Source organism: Octopus bimaculoides, chromosome 3, assembly GCF_001194135.2.
Source record: "Octopus bimaculoides isolate UCB-OBI-ISO-001 chromosome 3, ASM119413v2, whole genome shotgun sequence".
Lineage (NCBI taxonomy): Eukaryota > Metazoa > Mollusca > Cephalopoda > Octopoda > Octopodidae > Octopus > Octopus bimaculoides.
In genome coordinates, this window is record NC_068983.1 from 165940960 (window position 1) to 165961764 (window position 20805).

At 38.5% G+C, this 20805-nt stretch overlaps 1 protein-coding gene across 2 annotated transcripts in view; it reads left to right on the plus strand.

Annotated features, from left to right (window-relative positions):
- The window catches only part of LOC106867347 (acetyl-CoA acetyltransferase, cytosolic), a 22788-nt gene extending 5368 nt beyond the window's left edge, over window positions 1-17420 (plus strand). For both annotated transcript variants that reach the window (XM_014912196.2, XM_014912197.2), the window contains exons 3-9: window positions 2210-2391; window positions 4134-4251; window positions 6067-6210; window positions 6744-6863; window positions 7668-7822; window positions 9107-9217; window positions 10330-17420. In XM_014912196.2, the coding sequence (XP_014767682.1) occupies window positions 2210-2391; window positions 4134-4251; window positions 6067-6210; window positions 6744-6863; window positions 7668-7822; window positions 9107-9217; window positions 10330-10500 (1001 nt within the window). In that variant the 3' untranslated portion in view covers window positions 10501-17420. The remainder of the gene's footprint in view (window positions 1-2209; window positions 2392-4133; window positions 4252-6066; window positions 6211-6743; window positions 6864-7667; window positions 7823-9106; window positions 9218-10329) is intronic.
- Window positions 17421-20805: the final 3385 nt, after the last annotated feature.

A 20805-nucleotide genomic window follows, 5' to 3' on the forward strand; every position in this document is an offset into this window, starting at 1 on the left:
GTTGCCAGTCCATGATCCATTGCTGGATTGTGTCCAGGTCTGATTGCAATAAAGATCTATAGTGTACAGGACCTGTCATCTTTATTTCGAGGTACAGCTTGATATCATCTGCATATTTCAGCACTGTGGCATTCTTTAAGTTGGCATCTATGTCATTAATATATGCAACAAATAAAAGGGGGGCCAAGAACAGATCCCTATGGTATTCCAGATGTCATCTCATAGGGTGAAGAGTGCTGTCCTAGAACTATAACAACCTCTTTTTGGCCGATAATGAAGGACTTCAACCAGTTATAGAGATCATCTCTTACACCCATTGCAGAGAGTTTCACCATAAGTCTTTTGTGTGGCACAGAATTAAAAGCCTTAGCAAAGTCCAGGTAAACAACATCCACCCAGGAGCCACCATTAGTGATTCGGGTAGGCGTACATCAGGTGGTAGGCCAGGGCGTGTCCGAAAGGTAATTCTGTTTTCGTGCCGAACCCTATCAGCGGCTAGATGGTATGTCCGCGCCTCAGTAAAGTTCGAAAACGACCAGTTTTGTCGCACAGTTCATCCACAGATGACACCGTGGCAGTTTTGTTCTGTCTGCCCATCCGTACAGTAATACAAAAGGTAAACAAATAAAAAGAAAAAAGACGTGAAGATATAGCACACTTGTTAGGGAGATAAATAAGATGTTTTATTCTTTATTGTTATTGTTAACTGTTCCCGCTTTCCTCATTGTATGTGTGTATACAAAAAGATACAATTATATATACAATCAAAAGATGTAAGGAGTTAATTAATGGTTGGTGTGTTTATAATGTGCGCACTCTACTAACTGTAATGCCTCAGCGAAAAAGAAGAAAGTATGATTTAAATTCGCTTTGTGCATATATTTGAGTGTGGTGCGTGCTGATATGTAAAACTGTATATGGTTTTTCTAGAATTCGGGATGTACTTAATCCCTTCGAGGTAGAGTAGCTTATTTTCAATCGTGGTTGCTGCACGTTGTAACACAAAGATTTACAACAAGGGGACAAGGTAAAGTCAACCACGGCAGAATTTGAACTCGGAACATAAAGACTGACCAAGTGCTGCTAAGCATTTTGGCCAGTACACTAAGAAATCTGCCACCTTAAATTCTATCAAAATATTTTTAAAATACATTAAAAGTATATAGGAGCAGGCATGGCTTTGTGGTCAAGAATTTCACTTCCAAAACGTGGTTTCGGGTTCAGCCCCACTGCACGGCTTCTTGGGCAAGTGTCTTCTTTTTCCTCCAGACCAACCCAAGCTTTGTGTGTGCATTTAGTAGAGAAGAACCCATTGTGTGTAAGAGAAAGAGAGTGAGTAGGTATAAGCCTGTCTTTTTCCTTAATGACTATTCTTGATTGTAGAGGTTGTCTCCCCTCTTCTAGTGGATCTGGTCTTAATTGCCATTTGGTAATCGTGATTACATTGCCCCAAAGGCACATACCCTAGAGGTTAGGGTGTTGCCCTCACAATTGCCAGATTGTGGGTTTGATTCCTGGATTGGGCAGCATGTTGTGTTCTTGAGCAAAACTCTTCATTTCACGTTACTCTAGGGCTCTATAAAGACAGCCATGTCAAAGAATAGACCCAACGTTTTCTTTGCCTGTCGTAAAGCCAAACAAAACAGGCTGACGTAGTGTTTGCATTCTGACCGTGTAAAACCATCACCAGCAACAACTATCCAAAACAAATCCATGGGTTGTGGGGCTATTGCCTGAATGATGCAAAGGCATCGTCTATCAGGAGTCGGAGGGAAGCATCAACAAATGGTGAATGCAGCAATGCATTATTACAGCATTTGCCCCTTAATACTTCTACTGCTACCCTAAAGGCAGAAATAATTTTAATAAATTAAGAATTTATGTTGTATGACATTTGATACATCTGCATTTTCTATGCTTTATATATGTGTGTGTGTGTGTGTGTGCTCACTTATGCAACAGTTGTTATGTTTGAGTCATTTTGTGTTGTGTACTTCTGTCAATAAATCTTCCACTTAGTACATTCCTTCAAAGCTGTGTGAAATAAGGTATCCTTTACTTGGAAAACAGATAAGGGAGTCTCCATAGGGACCTCCAAGCAGTAAAACAATACCTCAATGATATTCACCTAACCAATGCTAACATGGAAAATCAAACAAAAACCATTCTGCAATAAATTTCTGATCAATTTATTTTCAATATTTTACAGGTGAAGGAGCAAACACTGCTCGTCAAGCGAGTGTCAAAGCTGGTTTACCTTATTCCGTCCCAGCCTGTTGCATTAATATGTTGTGTGGCTCCGGCTTACGATCTGTTGTGATGGCTGCTCAAGCGATTAAAGTTGGTGATTCTAATATTGTCATCGCAGGAGGAATGGAGAGTATGAGCCGGGTAAGTCCGTTAGTCAGAGTTATTCTAAGATAATCTATAATTATTGCTTGGTGCTTAGGTGCACTACAAGATTATTGCAACAACAACAAAGTAACAGAGAACTAACGAGTATAAAATGAAACATTAGTCCCCTACTTTTTCATCAAGCTAAGTTCTGTAACACTCTTGACTTCAAATATTTTATTAGATGTTTACCAATTAACTTTTTGAAATAATCTTCCAAAATTATTCTCTCCCTTCCATTCATTAAACTGTCTTTTAATATTATTTAATTTTCAACATTGACATTGCTTGGCCAAATAAACAAGCAAAGACCATCATCATCATTTAACATCTGTCTTGGATGCTAGTATGGGTTTGACAGGATCCAGTGACCCACAGAACAAACCATGTCAAGCTACAGTGTCTGCTTTGGCAGCTGGATGTCCTTCCTAACACCAACCACTTTACAGAATGTATACTGTATGTTTTCCATGGCAGCAGCACTAATGAGGTTGCCAAGTAACACAAAAGAGAAAGAAGCAAGAAGTATTCGAATTTGGAACTCAAAGACTTATTTCAAAGAATACTTGTGTTTTTTTGTGCTGGGAGCTGAAATATTTAGAACGGAACAATCAGTGACACCATTAGCTAAATTGAATAAGACAGATTCGTGCTTAACGAATTTCTTGTCTATCAGGTTAATTACTATCCAAGTGTCTTCCTATAGAGAAGATACAGAGCTACCCCAGGGTGGGTGGGAGTAACTGGAAAGAAAATAAAAATGGTGGTGACAAGGTGTCAGAGCTTAGTAGAAGGTGAGTGCAAGAGAGAATGTGGCCCAACAATTTGTAGGGGTGAGTGGAGTGTGAGAGGAGAGTGATGGGTCTAGAGGGGAATGTAGTGAGTGGGACAAGGATGGAAATAGGGTTGATGGTATGCTAGTGGTGGGGGAGGTGAATGAAAGGAGGGGGTGCTGAGTGGCTGTATGGAAACAGTGGAGAGCAGCAGCAGTGTAATAGCTCATCTGTGGATGATCCTTATTTAATGTCTGCTTTCCATGCTGGCATGGGTTGGATAGTTTGACAGGAACTGGTCAGCTGCCCAGGCTCCTTTGGTATGGTTTCTAAGGCTGGATACCCTTCCTAATGCCAACCACTTTATAGAGTGTCCTGGGTGATTTGTATGTGGTAGAGAGATGATGTGCTGAGTGGGAGAGTAGGGGACAGAGAAAGGGAGATGTACAAGAATGGGTGTAAAAATGAGCCAATTTGTCTCTCAGTTTCTTCTTTCTGCAAAGTTTTTAGGTTTTTATATTTGCCCCCTCCTCTTCAAGATGTATTTTCCATTATTAATTTTATCTCTGTGTAATAATAACCGATATAGGTGTTGAACAGTTGATTGGTTTCTCTAGTCATGCTTTACATCATATAGAGAGAAGGGGGAGAGAGGTAAACAAAGGAGGTGCAGGAAGAGTGCATATACCAGACTTGGTGGCAGGCAATGAGTAAATGAATGCTACATACAGAGAAAGATTCATAGAGATAGAGGAGGGAGGGAAATAATTTTTTTCCTTTTCAAAATTAATATTCATTTCATTGTTTTGTATAAAAACCAAGCAATTTCATAAAAGTTGAATTACTGTTGTATGTATGCCATATATTCTGGTATTACCCATGGTGGCGAACATATATACTTCCAAAGTTACTCCTCATATTATTGGTAACACTCGTATACATGTGTGAATATATTTCTTTTGTTAGGCTCCGCATTGTACTCACATGAGGACTGGAACTAAGATGGGAGACATTAACATGGTAGACACAGTTTTGAAGGACGGTTTAATTGATCCTTTTTACCAATATCACATGGGTATAACAGGTGAGATGATTGCCTTTTCTTTTTTTTCCAATTTCTTAGATTTTGGTTAATTCCTTTTAATCAAACTGTAATTGCTTGAGTCGTAGGATGCACAAAATAAAGTACTTTTAATGTTTTTAGTTTTTCCATACCAACATTGAAAGCTTGGTTTTTACAATTATATCTAATTTTTTACAAATTAGAGACCCAGGCATGGCTGTGGGGTTAAGAAGTTTGTTCCCCAACCACACTGCTTCATGTTCAGTCCCACTTTGCAGCACCTTGGGTGTTGCTGCCTTCTGTTATAGCCCCAGACCAACCAAAGACATGTGATAGGATTTGGTTGATGGAAACTGTACAGAAGCCCATCATAAGTGTGTTTTGGGGGTTGGGTATTTCCCTTACTTTCACTGGTTTATAAACAATGGCTTCCTGGCAATGTTGTTTGCTTGCAGTCCACCACAAAACCATGTCCGAGCTTGTTGACACGGTCCACAATCTTTCCAAACAAAAGGCATGTCCAGTTCTCTGTACAAAACCTGCCCAGGTTGTTTGTTGTTTGATAGACTGGAAGATAATTACCTCCCTTAAAAACAAGGGTTGGTGACAGGAAGGGTATCCAACTGTACAAAACTGCACCCCCCCCACTCTTGTCTTACCCATGTAAACAGAAAAGTAAACATCAAAACAAGGAGGGTGACATAGAATTATTATTTTTATTATTATCTACTGAGGTGTGTAATTAATGACATGAAAAGTATCTTAACAAGTCAAAGTGAAAATTTAGGTTGTCTCTTATATTTATTGTTCTACTCTTTTTTTTGTTTGTTTGTTTTTTTGTCTCAGTCCCTTGGCTACTCCAAATAAATTAGGGAAATAGTTTGGCTGAAGATGGTCATTGAGCCAGAAGCACATGTCCACAACTATCCTCTTCTCTCCAGAAATAAACTTATCCTTTTCATTAATGGCATGGCAGTCTTGGAGAAGGTTATTTCCTTTCCTCAAGTGGAACTGGTCTTAATTGCTATTTGGTAATTATGATATCTGCCCTGGAAGTGAAGATAATTTTAATAAATCAAGAATTTATGTTGTATGATATTTAATAGACCTGTATTAATCTATGTAATACACCAATAGATTGATATTAGTTTAAATTAAATACAATTTCATTATAATTGGTGTCAGTTTATTTAAGTTAAAATTTTTTTTTAAATGTTGTGCTTGAGGAGACCTATTGAGTCAAGTACATCAAAACCAAAATCAATTGGAAATTGTAGTTGTGATCCCTGTGCCAGTGGCGCGTAAAAAGCACCATCTGAACGTGGTTGATGCCAGTGCTACCTTGACTGGCTTCCGTGCCGGTGGCACGTAAAAAACTCCAGCCGATCGTGGTTGTTGCCAGCCTCCTCTGGCCCCTGTGCCAGTGGCACACAAAAAGCACCCACTACACTCTCGGAGTGGTTGGTGTTAGGAAGGACATCCACCTGTAGAAACACTACCAGATCAGACTGGAGCCTGGTGCAGCCTCCTGGCTTCCCAGACCCCAGTCGAACCATCCAACCCATGCCAGCATGGAAAACGGACGCTAAATGATGATGATGATGATGATATCATTACACCAAGAAATACATTTTAAAACCCTTCAGACAAGACAACTACCACATCAGATTGTGTATCTGAAGTTATTTATATTTAGATAACACCAACAGTGGTGCTGGAATGGACAGCTTTACCAAAAGAAAGCAATGGTGTACCTCAAATAAAATGAAAATTATTTAGGAAACCTCAAATTGTCTTCAGTCTTATAAATACATCTTAACATCATTTTTCTCTCAGCTGAAAATGTTGCCCAGAAAATGAACGTATCTCGTTCTGAACAAGATCAATTTGCCGTCCTATCTCAACAGAAATGTGATGCTGCCCAAGTCTCAGGACATTTTAAGAAAGAAATTGTTCCTGTTAGTGTCAAGACAAGAAATGGTTCGTATTTTTTTGTATATTTGTACCATTTATTGATAAAGTTGTCAGACTAAAAGATATAAATGAAGACTTTTGGTGATATGCGGTGCTTGAGAAGACCCATCACAAACCATACATTTTGATATTCTCGAACAACATAATCCTATTTCTAACTCTACTGACTACACAATTGTATGACTAATTCAACTTTAACATCACAACTATATCTTCTGACTCAACTATGACATTACAACTATATCTGTTGTTTCAAGCATTTGTCACATAAAAATCACCCTTTGTACACTCTGTAAAGTGGTTGGCATTAGGAGGGGCATCCATCTGTAGAAGCCAAACCGAAACAGACTGGCCTTGCCAAATCCTGTCAAGGCAACCAACCCATGCCAGCATGGAAAACAGACATTCAGTGATGACAATCATTCCAACCATTATAACATTACAACCAACCTTTCTTCTTTTATACACCTCATTCTTAAAACATTCTCTTTAACACTAAGTATTTTTTCATTCCATAAATATTTGTTCCACTTTTACAGGAGAATTAATCGTTGACAAAGATGAATTTCCTCGACCCAGCTCTACAACTGAGGCACTGGCTAAACTAAAACCTTGCTTCGTAAAAGAGAATGGAACAGTTACTGCTGGGAATGCTTCTGGTAAGTTTAGAATCTCTGACAATCAGCTCCATTGACTGAAAGCACCACATTCTGACTTGAAATATTGGAACAATAAATTATCCTAGAATCTTGTGGCATTTGTCTAATGTACATTTGTTGAGATTCTCAAACCTCAGATCACCTGTACAATCACTGATGGATGAAAAATTGAACACTCAAAATGGAGCAGACATGGCTGGCTGTGTGGTTAAGAAGATTGCTTCCTGGCCATGAGGATTTGGGGTTCAGTCTCATTTCAGGGCAATTTGGGCAAGTGCTTTCTTGAGCTCCTGGGTAACCAAAACCTTATGAGTGGACTTTGAAGATAGAAACTGAAGGAAGCCTATTGTGTGTGTGTGTGTATCTCCTTGTCTTGACATCATGTAATAGTTGTGAGTGTCACCATTATGCAAGCAGTGTTATTAGCTTCCAATCTTCCATGATGTGAGGAAATGTTAACTTGCTTGGAAACAGGTGAGGGTCGGTGACAGGAAGGGTATCCAGCTATAGGAAAACCTGCCTCTACAAATTCCATCTGATCCATGCAGGCACAGAGAAGAGGATGTTAAAGGATGTTGTGTACTCTGAGAGACAGTCTTTTAATCAAAAGCATTCCATTCATGACCATCCTGTCTTTCAGTTATAATGTATCTAGGACTACATTATCAAAGGTGTCCTTTTTTTTCTTTTGCAAATAGTAAAGCGTGATTTGAGGGGTTTTTGGTTGCTATGTTTAACATATTGAGTGATCATAAAGTGTTTTGATAATTGGCACATTTTAATGAGTTCTGTTTTTCCCTGCAGGAATTAACGATGGTGCTGCTGCTGTGATGTTGATGTCGAAAACAGAAGCCATTGAACGAAGAATGAAACCACTTGCTCAAATAGTGTCTTGGGCCCAGGCTGGCATTGATCCTTCAATCATGGGCACTGGACCAATACCTGCTGTTCGAAAAGCTGTATGTTTTATTAGAGTTTCATATTTTAAATCTTTATAAATTCCTCAGTTTACTAAAAAGTTCCCATTAGTTGTGTTCTGTATTGTGAGTTCAAACCCTACTAAGGTCAGTTTTAACTTTCAAACATGCATCATCATCTTCAGCATCATTATCATCATTTAATGTCTGTTTCCATGCTGGCATGGGTTGGACGGTTTGACTGAGGTCTGGCAAGCCAGTGGGCTGCACCAGGCTCCAATCTGATCTGGCAGAGTTTCTACAGCTGGATGCCCTTCCTAATGCCAACCACTCTGAGAGTGCAGTAGGTGCTCTTTACATGCCACCAGCATGGGAGCCAGTCAGGGGACACTGGCATCAACCACATTCGGGTAGTGCTTTTTACATGCCACTAGCACAAGAGCTAGTCAGGGGCCACTGGCATCGACCACATTTGAATGGTGCTTTTGACGTGCCACCGACATGGAAGCCAGTCAGGGGACACTGGCATCAACCACGTTCGGGGGCCTATAAAATAAATTCACTTGACTATATTTATGTAAGGAAATGGTGAAATGATAGCAAGAACAGTAAAATGCCTGGTGGTGTATTAGTCAGATTCCTTTGTTCTGAAGCCAGATCCCACCACCATTACTGTAACAAGTCCCTGTTGAAGTTTATTACCAAATAAGGCTGTCTTACATTAGAACATTGATATTTCTGTACCAAAAGTCAGTATTTTCATGTTTGAAGTTTAATATTTTATTTATACCTGTATCTGTGTGTCTCTATAGATAGACATCTCCATCATCAAGCATCCATTTTCCATTCTGTTTTGCAGTGGATACTTCAACAGGGACTGGCAAGTCAGAGGACTACACCAAGCACCAATATCTGGTTTGGCATGGATTCTATGATTGCATGGTTTTCCTAACGTCGACCACTTTACAGAGTGCTTTGGGCCTTTTTAAGGAGCCCTGGCATTGGTGTAGTCACCGAGTATCTTACAAGACAGCCATATTGAGGTGGCTTAATGTCAGGTGATGAGAGGTTAAGGTATGGTAGACAGGGACAGGCGTTTTGCTGTAGGAGAAATACATAGTTACACCATTTACATAACAAACATTTATGGAGATGCTTCAGAGCCTATCCTCAAATTACTGGAAGGTGAATATGAGAAGTGGTATGAGTGGATAAGTTCACTGGGGTATGAGCGGTGTGTGGCAGATGGATTGAGTTGATGTTAGAGGGAACTGTGAACACAAATGATCACTTTTACATTTTGAGGGTTTTTTTTCTCTTTTGCAGCTTCAAAAGGCAGGTTGGAATATGGACAGTGTGGATGTTTTTGAGTTAAATGAGGCATTTGCAGCTCAGTCCTGTGCTGTCATCAAAGAATTACAATGTGATCCTAAGAAAGTATGTTTAAGTTCAATTTCTAGTTGAAAGTTCTATCTGTCAAATGTCTTTCCATAGTTTTATCTGGATCCATTTCACTTGACATCCATCCTTCATTCTTAATAATATTGTTCCTCTCCACTCATATTTTACATTGATAACCTTTTTGTGTCACTAAATTATCTCCCTTCCTCTAACACTATATGTCTCTCACTTGCCTCCCCCCACCACACACACATCAGTCTCTACCCTCATTCTTGTGAAATCTACTCACAAACACATCATTTCCCTCTCTCTCATCCTTTTCCTGTCTACCACATTATCAATAATATTGATATGCTAGCTTTTTGTTTTTGTATGTACGTACCTGTGGTGTGTGTCACACTTATTTCAAAGGAAGAGGTAAAAAGGTTGAAGGAAGAGGTACAAAGAAAAAGAGAAATAAAAGTTGTTAAACAGAGGAGGTATACTTGAAGTGTGTGACAAAGTGGGAGAGAGGAAGTGAGAGAGAGAGAGAGAGAGAGAGAGTGGTGACTAAAAGGAAGGTGGCATTTCTTTTCTTTTCTTTTTTTTTAATGTTTATCAGTATTTTCAGAGTAGACTGATACATATATCAAAAGAAAAGTAGATACATAGACACATTGTTAAATTAAAAGAGGGACAGAGAGACACTGAGTGGTGACTGAAAGGAAGGTGGTGTTCCTTTTTTTTTTTTTGTTTTTAAATGTTTATCAGTATTTCAGAGTAGACTGACACAAACAAGAGCTGAAATGCCTGAAAATATTAATTGCTTGCAGTCAGTAATGGGAAAGATTTCTTCAACCATGCTGAATAATCCATATACTGCAGCATATTTAAATATGCACACTGTTGAAGATTCCTACTTCCAATGTCAAGGCAAACATGCACACACACAAATGTGGTGGGCTTCTTTCAGTTTCCTTCTACTAAATCCACTCACAAGGCTTCGGTTGCCCAGAGACTAAAGTAGAAATCACTTGTCCGACAAGATGTCATGCAATGGGATTGAACCCAAAGCCTCGTGGTTGTGAAGCTAGCTTCTTAAAACTACACCAAATATTAATAATATTTTTCTAAAATTTATCTCTTTTTGTTTATTTTTCTCATTCCAGGTGAATCTGTGTGGTGGAGCCATATCATTAGGTCACCCCCTGGCTGCCTCAGGAACTCGTATCCTAGTCACATTATTATACAACATGCAACGGCTTCAGCTGAAACGAGGTGTTGCTGCCCTTTGCGTTGGAGGTGGCATGGGTATTGCTATATGTGTGGAAGCTGTTTGAGAAGTTCTTTTGCCTTAAATATCTCTGGAAATTTACCTGAATATGTGTGCTCTCTCTTTGTCTCTCTCTCTCTCTCTCTCTCTCTCTTTTCATATATATATATATATAATTCTTTCATAAAAAATATGATATATATTTATTGCATATTTTTCTTGCTATTATTATTATTATTATTATTACTTTATAATATGGAGTGCTAAAAATGGTTGTATCAGACAAAATGCCTTACAATATTTACTTTTCATTCTTTCTGTATTTGGAATTTAAAGACTCACTACTAATTTGCCTTTCATCCCTCTGCTATCAGTACCAGATGTATACTAGGGTTGGTTCAGTTAATTATACACCTCCACTACAAGTCTGTGTCATTATACTTACATATGTTCAACATTCAGCTGCAGATGCGATACTTGGACCCATCATCAACATTGTATCCTAGGATCACTGGGTGTTTCAGGTCTTCTAACATACACCCACAATTATGTGGTCCGAACAAAGATGATCAAGCCACAACCCAAGTACCTGACATATACTAAGGGCTAATTCGGTTCATTATACTCTTCCACTGCAGATTTATGGCACTGCACCAACATAAGCAGTTTTTATGTAAAATTTAATTAACTATATTTTGGTTTATGTTACTTACATGATACTAATAAATATGAAATTTATACAAAATCTCCTTGAAACACTGTTCTAAGGTTAATCTGATTGTTTTCTCACTTTTCCTAATTTTTTTTAATGTCTATTTTTCCATGCTTGCATGGATCAGATGAATACATTAGAACAGAGTATATGAATAGCAGTGTCATTGTTTGCAACCAATAAACATATACGAAGGTAAAGATAAGTACAAACATACACACACACACAGTACATGTTTGACCTATTTCTCCACTCACAAGACTAGTTGATCTGAAGCTATAGAAGAAGACAGTTACTCAAAGCGGCATGCAGTGGGACTGAGCCTGAAACCATGGTCTTTGGAAGTGATCCTCAAATTTATTCCCATTATTACCATAACCCTTTATCTTGTGTGTGTGAGAGAAATTGCATTGAAATGTATTGGGAGAAATGCCTCTCTCATTCTATCTGTTTCATGTTCCCTCTCACACACACACAGTCCCTTCCTTGTATATTGTCTTCATTCTTGTCTCTAAGCTTACCATTCTCTTGTTTAGTCTTTCCAATAAAGGTACTGTTATTTGTATCTTTTATTATTTAAAAACCCGTTTTCATCCCTCCATCTACGAGTGGTGTGTTCATTAAAGATTTCCCCTGACCCACTTCCCAAGAACTGGGATAAATGAAACTTGGCATAATTATTAGTCCTTCCCTACATGGCCACCACCGATGGTGACACACTTCTCCCATCACTATATGCAGCTGTGAAGACCTCGTCTGTAGAAGTTGGTAGGTTGTGTCTGGAGCCAAGACTTTACCTTGGAAACAAGTTCATTATCATCTGAAAAGTGGTGGAAGTCAGATGGTGCAAGGTTGGGAGAGTAAGGGGGATGAGGAAGGATTTCATAGCTGCTGGAGTGTGCTTCATCTGGGCAACATGCACATTGCAAACTGAGGTGTTGTCTTGGAGGAGATGGACTCCTTTTGTCAGTTTGCCATGCCTCTCTGCTTTAATGGCATCTTGCAATTTCTGCAGCAGAAATATACCTCATTAACTGTGGTGTGCTTTGCCAGAAAATCCATCATCACAACTCCACGCTGGTCCCAAAAGACTGAGCACCACCTTGCCTGCTGAGGGTTGGACACGAGCCTTCTTTGAAGGTGGTGAGTTATCATGCTTCCATTGCTTCAACTATAGTCTCAGAATTATAGTGATGTATCCATGTCTCATCTTGTGTGATAAGACTGCTGAAAAAGTCTTCGTTTTCTTGGCACGTTGTCAAAAGAGCCTGGGAGCAATTGACTCGTTAAAGGTGTGAGTATCCGGGGAATCTACCATGCAGATAACTTCCACGTGCAAATGGTCATGAATCATTTTTTTTTCCCACAGACCCTACACTTGTCTTCACTTCTTGCGCTAGTTGCCAAATAGTTATGTGGCAATCCTCCAAAATGGCAGCTTCCACTTTATTGATGATGTCATCATCAATGGCAGAATGTAGTTACCCAGGAATAGGAGCAGTTTCCACCAATGTCCAGCTGCATTTGAACTGGCGATGCCAGTGTTTGACTACGTCATATGATGGTGCATCGTCACCATAAACTTCTTTCATCTCATCAAAAGTCTCTTTTGGTTTATGACCTTTCAAGTATAAGAGCCTGATCACTGATCTGCATTCGTCTGCCTCCATTTAATAATACCTTAGTCCACTTCTGAAGCCGTAAAAGACAAACGAATACTAGTGGAAAGCTGCAATTTACAATGCAACATGTAGAAACATGTATAATTATACTTGGAACAAGTTCCGTTTCCTGCAATAACTGGAAGTAAGTCGGGGGAAATCTGGAAGTCTGGACCAATCCAAACTCCAAGTAGCTTAACAGGACCTTTTGTCCAACACTCCACAACGTTATTGGACGCCATCGGCTTGATCCTCCAGATGCTGAGTTGCAAACTAACCAACCTGTCCTTGTTAACCTTTGCTCCTGCCACCGCCTCCTAACTTCTGGGTCCTTCCTGATCAACATCACCACCCCTCGTCTCGCAGACTTGGGAATTCTCCCATTCTGCTGCCAATAGGTGTAGACAATGGCCAACAGGTGCTCGAACAAGTCTGGCATACTTTTATAAAATTCATAGGGTAGACCATCAAGACCCGGTGACTTCTCCCCGGGGCATTTGCCTAGTACCTTGATCACCTCCTCGGCTGTAATTGGCCCTTCGCAGCACTCAGCATCTCGGGCCACCGGACAGGAAGTCCCTAAGGGCCTCACCATGATCCAGCGTCCCACCCCTCCCAAATAACTCAGTGAAGTACTTGTAAAGTGCCTCACACATCATGTCTTGTCCGTCGACTGAACTCCCATTGTCATCAACAAGAGACTTTATTGTGACATCATTGCCACACTGGGTTTCTACCGTACGGGCCCATCCGACAGCATTAATTCCCTCACGGCCCAATATGCGCACTTTAGCCCGGACTCTGCACCCCTCGTGTTTGGCTTTGAGGTGACGGTCCAAGGCCATTCTCGCTGCCAGAATGTGGGATGTAGAGCCCAACCTCAATGCCTCCTCTAAGTCCTTAACTAGCTGCCATTCTATTCTAGTCTTAGCTAGTGGCTCCCCTAATGGGGAGGGGCACAAAAATTAGTTGCAGGCTAATGTCAATGACAGGATATAATGCATGGCTGTCATAACATTTCATATGCCATTAGCATAGCAATAAGGGTTTCAAATTTTAGTACAAGGCCAGCACTTTGGGGGAGGGGGTAAGTCAATTACATCAACCCCAGTATTCAACTGGTACTTGTTTTATCAACCCCAAAAGATGAAAGGCAAAGTCAACTTCAGTGGAATTTGAACTCAGCATTTTGACTGGTGTGCTAATAATTCTACCAGCTTTGCCACCTTTTATGGCAAAGCAATATTGTCTGGAGAAATTCCTCATGTAAATATTTCTTTTCATATTATAAACTATTGTTTATATCCACCCAACCACGGAAGATGATAATCATATTCTGAAATGAACCATGTCAAAGGAAAGGAAACCATTCAACTACAAAATGTTTTCTTGAAACAAACAAAAACAGAAAAATTATAATTTGCATAATTTGGCAATTTTAGATGTTTTTACACTATTTTGTTTTTTAATCCAGTTCTGAGATGAAAATGGAATCCATTCTCAACCAGAAGACAATAGAAACTGGCATGGTTCTTCTTGCAATTCTTCAAAGTATTGATGTTTATATAAAAGTTTCCTGTTTCCTTAAATAGTTCTTTGTATTTCTATTGAGCTCTGCGACATCTTTTGTACTGCAGAGACTGAGTAGCAGAGGGAAGACAAAGCAATGCTTCTCACTAAAATGGTCTGCTTTGCCACCGTCACAGGGGTCTTGTACACTCATCAGACCATAACAAATTTCAATCATCCCATTCTTGTTCTCAGGTAGTCGAATGTCTTCCATAGAATCCATGGTGCTTCTGAGTCAAGAGGGAAATCATTAGCAGGAGAGATCTCCATGTCAATTGGAGAAGAGTTCTTCTTGAGTTTTTCCATCCAGAGATATTGTTAGGTGTTAGGCATGGCTGAGGTTGTTTTTTCCTTGGTTTCAATCATTGAACCAGGCATTGATGTCCATGGAAGAGGTAGCATTTATCACTAGTAACTTTTGCTATCTTGACTCAAGTATAGTTCAACAAATTGAGTCATTCATTTCACATTTGTGACTCAGTCTCAGATCATGGTATCTTAGGCTTTTGGTTGACTTCAATATTTTTAAATAGATTGGGTAAATGTGACAAATCCTGTCAAATGGATTGTATCTGTAATTCCTAGGTCACACTATCTGTCTTTTTACTGACTCCATGAGCCATTAAGTCAACGCTTATGTTTGGTTCTTGTGGCATTAAGTGGAGGAGAGAGAAATTTACCTCTTAATAAGATGCCAGTCTTTTACAGGTAACTTCCTTTCAGATGGGAATTAAACTTCACACTTGAATGTACCTCCTCCTCCTCTTCAGTTTTATTGTCTACAGTCTTAAATTACACTAACCTGATGACGCCTCTATGCAGCCTCCTAATCTTGAAATAGTAACCAAATTCCCACACATTCCACCCTATTGTGTTAAAGCAAGTAGAACCCAGTTGTAGTTTTAGCCATATAAAATGACAGAATGGGCAGAGCTGGAATGCTTATGATCATAGGTCTGTTTGATCAGAGCTGACCTGGGGTTAAACAACAACCACTCACTCGTAGTTGGGAAACCTTAAATGGGGAGGTCAAGTGTTTGAGCCATCAATGCATGTGGTGGTTCTTGTTGCTGGACACAAACCACTGATCCATCTTTCAGTTGGTTTGTCCCATCTCACTCTTTGACTTCTTCAAACATTCATCATTTGTTCCATAAAACAATGTTTAGGACAAGAAACAAAGGACTCTGCTATTGATACATGTTGTGTCCTTTGCTTGCAGTCCTCCATGAAAGCACATCTGGGCTTTTCAACATGTTGCTTAATCTTTATAAAGAAAAGGATATTCAAACAGGGTTCAGTTGTTTCCAGTTCACTCAATGTAACCATGTTTGGGCTGTTTGTTGTCCAATAGACTAAGGAATTAATACTTTACTTAGAAACGGGTGAGAGTTGGTGACATGAAGAACATTCCACCGCATAAAATCTGCCTCAACAAATTCTGTCTGACCCATGTAAGCATAGAAAAGTGAGCATTAAAACCATCGTGATAATGGTTGTTAAATTTTTACTCACTTATTAAGTATTCACTATAATCTACTGCAAATTTCTATTGTGCAGTTTAACTGGATTTGGGCTTCCAACCACAGAAACCAAACCAACTGTAGTTCTCGAGGGGATGGCGCTGTGAGGATCCATCCATTCTATAACATGGAATGTGGACATAAGATGATTATCTGAATTGTTAATGTCAGTCATAAATGTTGAGGTGACTAAAGGATTTTTTATCAGCTCTGTAGGCAAGATCCTTTTAAACTCTCCCTAGCTCAGTCCATCTTACCACAGATAGGTGCCATTTTGGTGGCTGAGTGGCTTTAATCCTTGACTCTGTTATGGATCCAATGTCCGTGTCCCTTTGTTGTGTATTGTTTGTATTTATCCAGCTATTTGAAGGAATAACAACCAGACCATCTGAGGATGTTTCTTACAATAGACTATCATCCTGATCCGTATTGGAGATCCTTCGATTGTTCTCTGCCATTTAACACATCCTACATTTAACACATGCAGAATAAATCTCCAACTTGTAAATCCATGCAATCCAGGGAGTAATTAAGTTGGTAATTCATAAAACCCACAAGAACTCAACTATAGAACATACAAAGTGCCTTTTATTGTTGTCTCACATGTTATCCAGTTGATGGGTGGGCAGTGTTATATTCCCTTATTTAACCCTCTTTTCTACCAAATTTCTATTAAAAAATGCTCCCTTTTTTGTTTCAGTAAATTATGAAAATAATGAATTTAGTAAAATATTCTTGTCAGTATTAAGCTGGGGTTTGGAATATGAATTAAGCTTTTTTATACCAACCTACATGAAACTAACCCTAATTCTATGATATCAGTTTCTCATCTTAAAATGATCCAAATTTTCTCCTTCCAATAAAATTCCATGTAGAGTTATGTTCCAAACATCATCTTAAGGTCAAAGTTAACTTTGCTATATTCTTCATTATTTTTTGAAGTTAATTGAAACAAATTCAGTGTATTTCATCAGAAATGGTTAACTGGAAGATTTTGAGATAATTTTAAAATAGGAAATTTCTATCCTAGAACCAGGGCTGTCTCAGGCAGGTTGATATTAAAAGGGTTAATGGATGTATATGTTTCTTTTTCTTTTTTTTGCAAATTTCAAGATGGATTGATTATTCCTTATTCAGATAATATGTGGAAAGGAAAAAGCTTAGAGTGAATTGCTTGAAGAATTTTGGGTTGTTTGATTTTTTTTACATAAGAGAATTGTTTCTTGTATAGTTCTACAGTTCTTTTATTTTTTCTTTTAAATTCCTTTATTATAAACGTACAATAAAATGCTTAATGACTTCTCAGTGCCAATTATTTTTTTCCTCTCCAATTGTGATACTTAAATGCTTTCTTTTGAAACAATTATATTTTTTTGATAATAAAATGCAGTGATATCGTTTACAATTAATTAGAACAATTTCAAATTCTTCTTCATATATTTCTATTTTTTATTTGTAAAAATGAATAATAGAAATAATTAAAAGAAAAGTGTAATTTTCTATACTTTTGAAGTAAAAATAACACCAATTGTTGTTGTTTATTATTATTAATATTATTATTGGAAGCAGACCTGCAATATATGTTTTTTATAAGCTTGTAAATTCCTGAAAAAAAAATGACAATAGATCATTTTGCAGATTTGATTGCCATTCCCATGCTTCTATGGAACTAATACAAAGAGATGAATATATTTTTGTGCTGTGTTTTTAATTTTTTTTACAATTTCCCTGTTTGGGTGGTGAGAAAAAAACCCTTTGCCTGTTGAAATTTTTTTTTTTTTTTTAAGTGGCAGCTTTTAAAAGTATTTAAACTTGGACTCCATCAATTTGGTTGTGATAGCAGCATTTATGGCTGTTTGTTTCCCAACATAAGCATTCTTCTGATTTAAAATAAAGCAAAAAAGCTTCCACCTCTTCATTGATGAAGCGTCCCTAGCACTGGATGTGAGCCACAAGTTGGAACAAGTATTAATCCAAGGAAGTTAGGTTCGGACTATATGCTGGGTGGGGAATCCTTTCAATTCCCTCAAGTTCTTGGAGTTTATGTTGGGTCGCTGGAATGGTATGAGGTCTTGAGTTGTCTCGCTGCAGAAAAGTTTGTTTTCTGTTAACCAATGCCGGGTATTTTTTGCCACACAATGGCATACATCAGTGAGATGCCAAACTCACCAGATTTGCATCTCTGGCTTGGAGCACATCCTTGGAATCCAGTTTTAGGTCTACTTCACTTTGTCTGATCATCAAGGTTCTTGCAACACAAAATCTCTTGAACTGTCTGGCTATTTATGTTATGATCGACTGTGCCTTCACCTGTTTGTGGTTGCATCTGTGGCATTATGGCCCACTTTGAAATTGTAAAACATAAGTTCCTGAACTAGACAACATTGCACATTCATCTGTGTGGCTTTCAAATCACACATGTCTGCTCACCAACTACTATGATACTATAAACCTCAGCAGCTACCTTCCATGGCTTGAACTCCTTTGGTCATGTGATATATACATCACAAACTAGCACTTATGCAAATATTCTTTTCTACTCTAGGCACAAGGCCCGAAATTTTTGAGGAGGGAGCCAGTTGATTAGATCGACTCCAGTACGCAACTGGTATTTAATTTATCGACTCAAAAAGGATGAAAGGCAAAGTTGACCTCGGCAGAATTTGAACTCAGAACATAAAGACAGACGAAATACTGCTAAGCATTTTACCAGGCGCGCTAACGTTTCTACGAGCTCACCACCTTAGCACTTGTGCAAATATTATAAAATTTTTGACTTAAACTCGATATTTCTAAAAAAACTGATTATATTTCAGATATTTATCATCATCATCATCATCGTTTAACGTCCGTTTTCCATGCTGGCATGGGTTGGGTGGTTTGACTGGGGTCTGGGAAGCCAGGAGGCTGCACCAGGCTCCAGTCTGATCTGGCAGTGTTTCTACAGCTGGATGCCCTTCCTGACGCCAACCACTCCAAGAGTGTGTAGTGGGTGGGTTTTATCTGCCACTGGCAGAGGGGGCTGGCAACGACCATGATCGGTTGGTGCTTTTTTTATATACAAACTATTTCTTTGTTTCTTTCTAAGTTTGTACTAACTTCATTAAAAAATAATTGTGTAGAAATGAATTCATTTTGAAGTGTTTCCATCAATATTGGATTAAGAAGATAATTCAGAATTCTGAAATTGATTGTTTAAATGGGAAAATAGGATCTTTGACAGAAGAATTGTCCATTATTTACATTTGACGGATATTTGTCCTCATCTTGTTTGTTGTTAACACATTTTGGTTGATATACCCTCCAGCCTTCATCAGGTGTCTTGGGGAAATTTTGAACCTGGATTCACATTCCTAAGGTATTTTTCAATGTTGTTGTTGTTGTTCAGGTCACTGCCTGGAATAATAATAACACGGAAAAATACCTTAGGAATGAGAACCGAGGTTCAAAATTTTCCTGAGACACCTGATGAAGGCTGGAGGGTATATCAGCTGAAACATTGTGTTAACAACAAACATCCATCAAATGTAAATAATGTAAATAATTCCTCATCTCTTAAGTATAGAACAGAAGAATTGTCATCATCATTATCATTGTTTTAATGTCCACTTTTCCCTGCTTGCATGGATAGGACGGAATTTACTGACACAGATTTTCAAAGTCTGGATGCTGTTCCTGTTGCCAACCTTCACCTGCTTCCAGGGCAAGGTAATATTCCCCCCTCAGCCAGACATGCTATCATAGAAGATTGTAAATGAACAATGGTGTATGATGATGATCCTCATTTACAGATATCTCATGATGTCAAGACAAAGGTACCCACAGTCACACATACCCCAAACATGTGTGATGCAGATGTGGATGTGCAGCTAAGAAGCTTGCTTCCCAACCATGTGATGCCAATAAAATGAAGTAAAAGTCCGAACCAGAACTGTCAGTAGGTATTCAATAACTTTAACCATACATATATAGCAATAACACAGGAGATAAAAAAAACAGTTTTATTTTGGATAGAAGATAAAACCCAATATAACTACAACACGCATGCTACAGCATCTTGCCTTTCAATTATGTATATACATTTAGTATGATATACTAATTTAATGCTGTTTTGTGGACAAGTTTTCTGCAGCCTGGCAAGCTTTCTGCAATATCAGTGAATGTCTCATTATTTTTTGTTTTTTATACATTGGAGGAGAATGGATTTTCATTTGGGCAGGTAACAACCAGGTACACATCATCGACATGGTCCAAGAAGGTCAAAATGTGTCTGGCATTCTTGTGAGTAACTGCCAGGATAATGTTCACCTCACTGCAATACTTAGTGATTTTAAATCAATGTATCTAGGAACAGATTTACTCTCAGACAAAAACCATAACATCATGCCTTTCAGTGGTGTATGTACAATAGGTATGGTACACAGATGTGTGTTGTGTGTGCACGTGATAATTGTGTTATATCTGTTTGAATAAATAACTGTTTAAGCTGTGTTTTTCTTATTATCATCTTTATACATAAAAGGCAGGATGTGTGTGTGTACGTGAATGTAATTTATGCACGTCCACAAATTAGTATGCATGTCGCTCCAATTTTAGGAGGACATTCGTCATGACCCTAGCTGCATTTTCATCAATTTATTTTTCCCAGAGGCACCAGCGAATAGCAGTAAAAATAAATTTTCAACGAAAACTTTTAATAATTTTCAAATTGGAGAAATCCACAATTGTTTACAAACAGGAGTTAAGTCCCCTTCTAGCGACGAGTAAGTTTTTGTTAAGACTTTTGTTGGTTTTTTTTTTCCATTGAGGAAAAAATGTTTTGTTGATATACGGGCAACACACACACGAACATGTATGTGTACAAAAAATATGTATGCTAATGGTGTATGTACGTGTGTGTTGCCTAT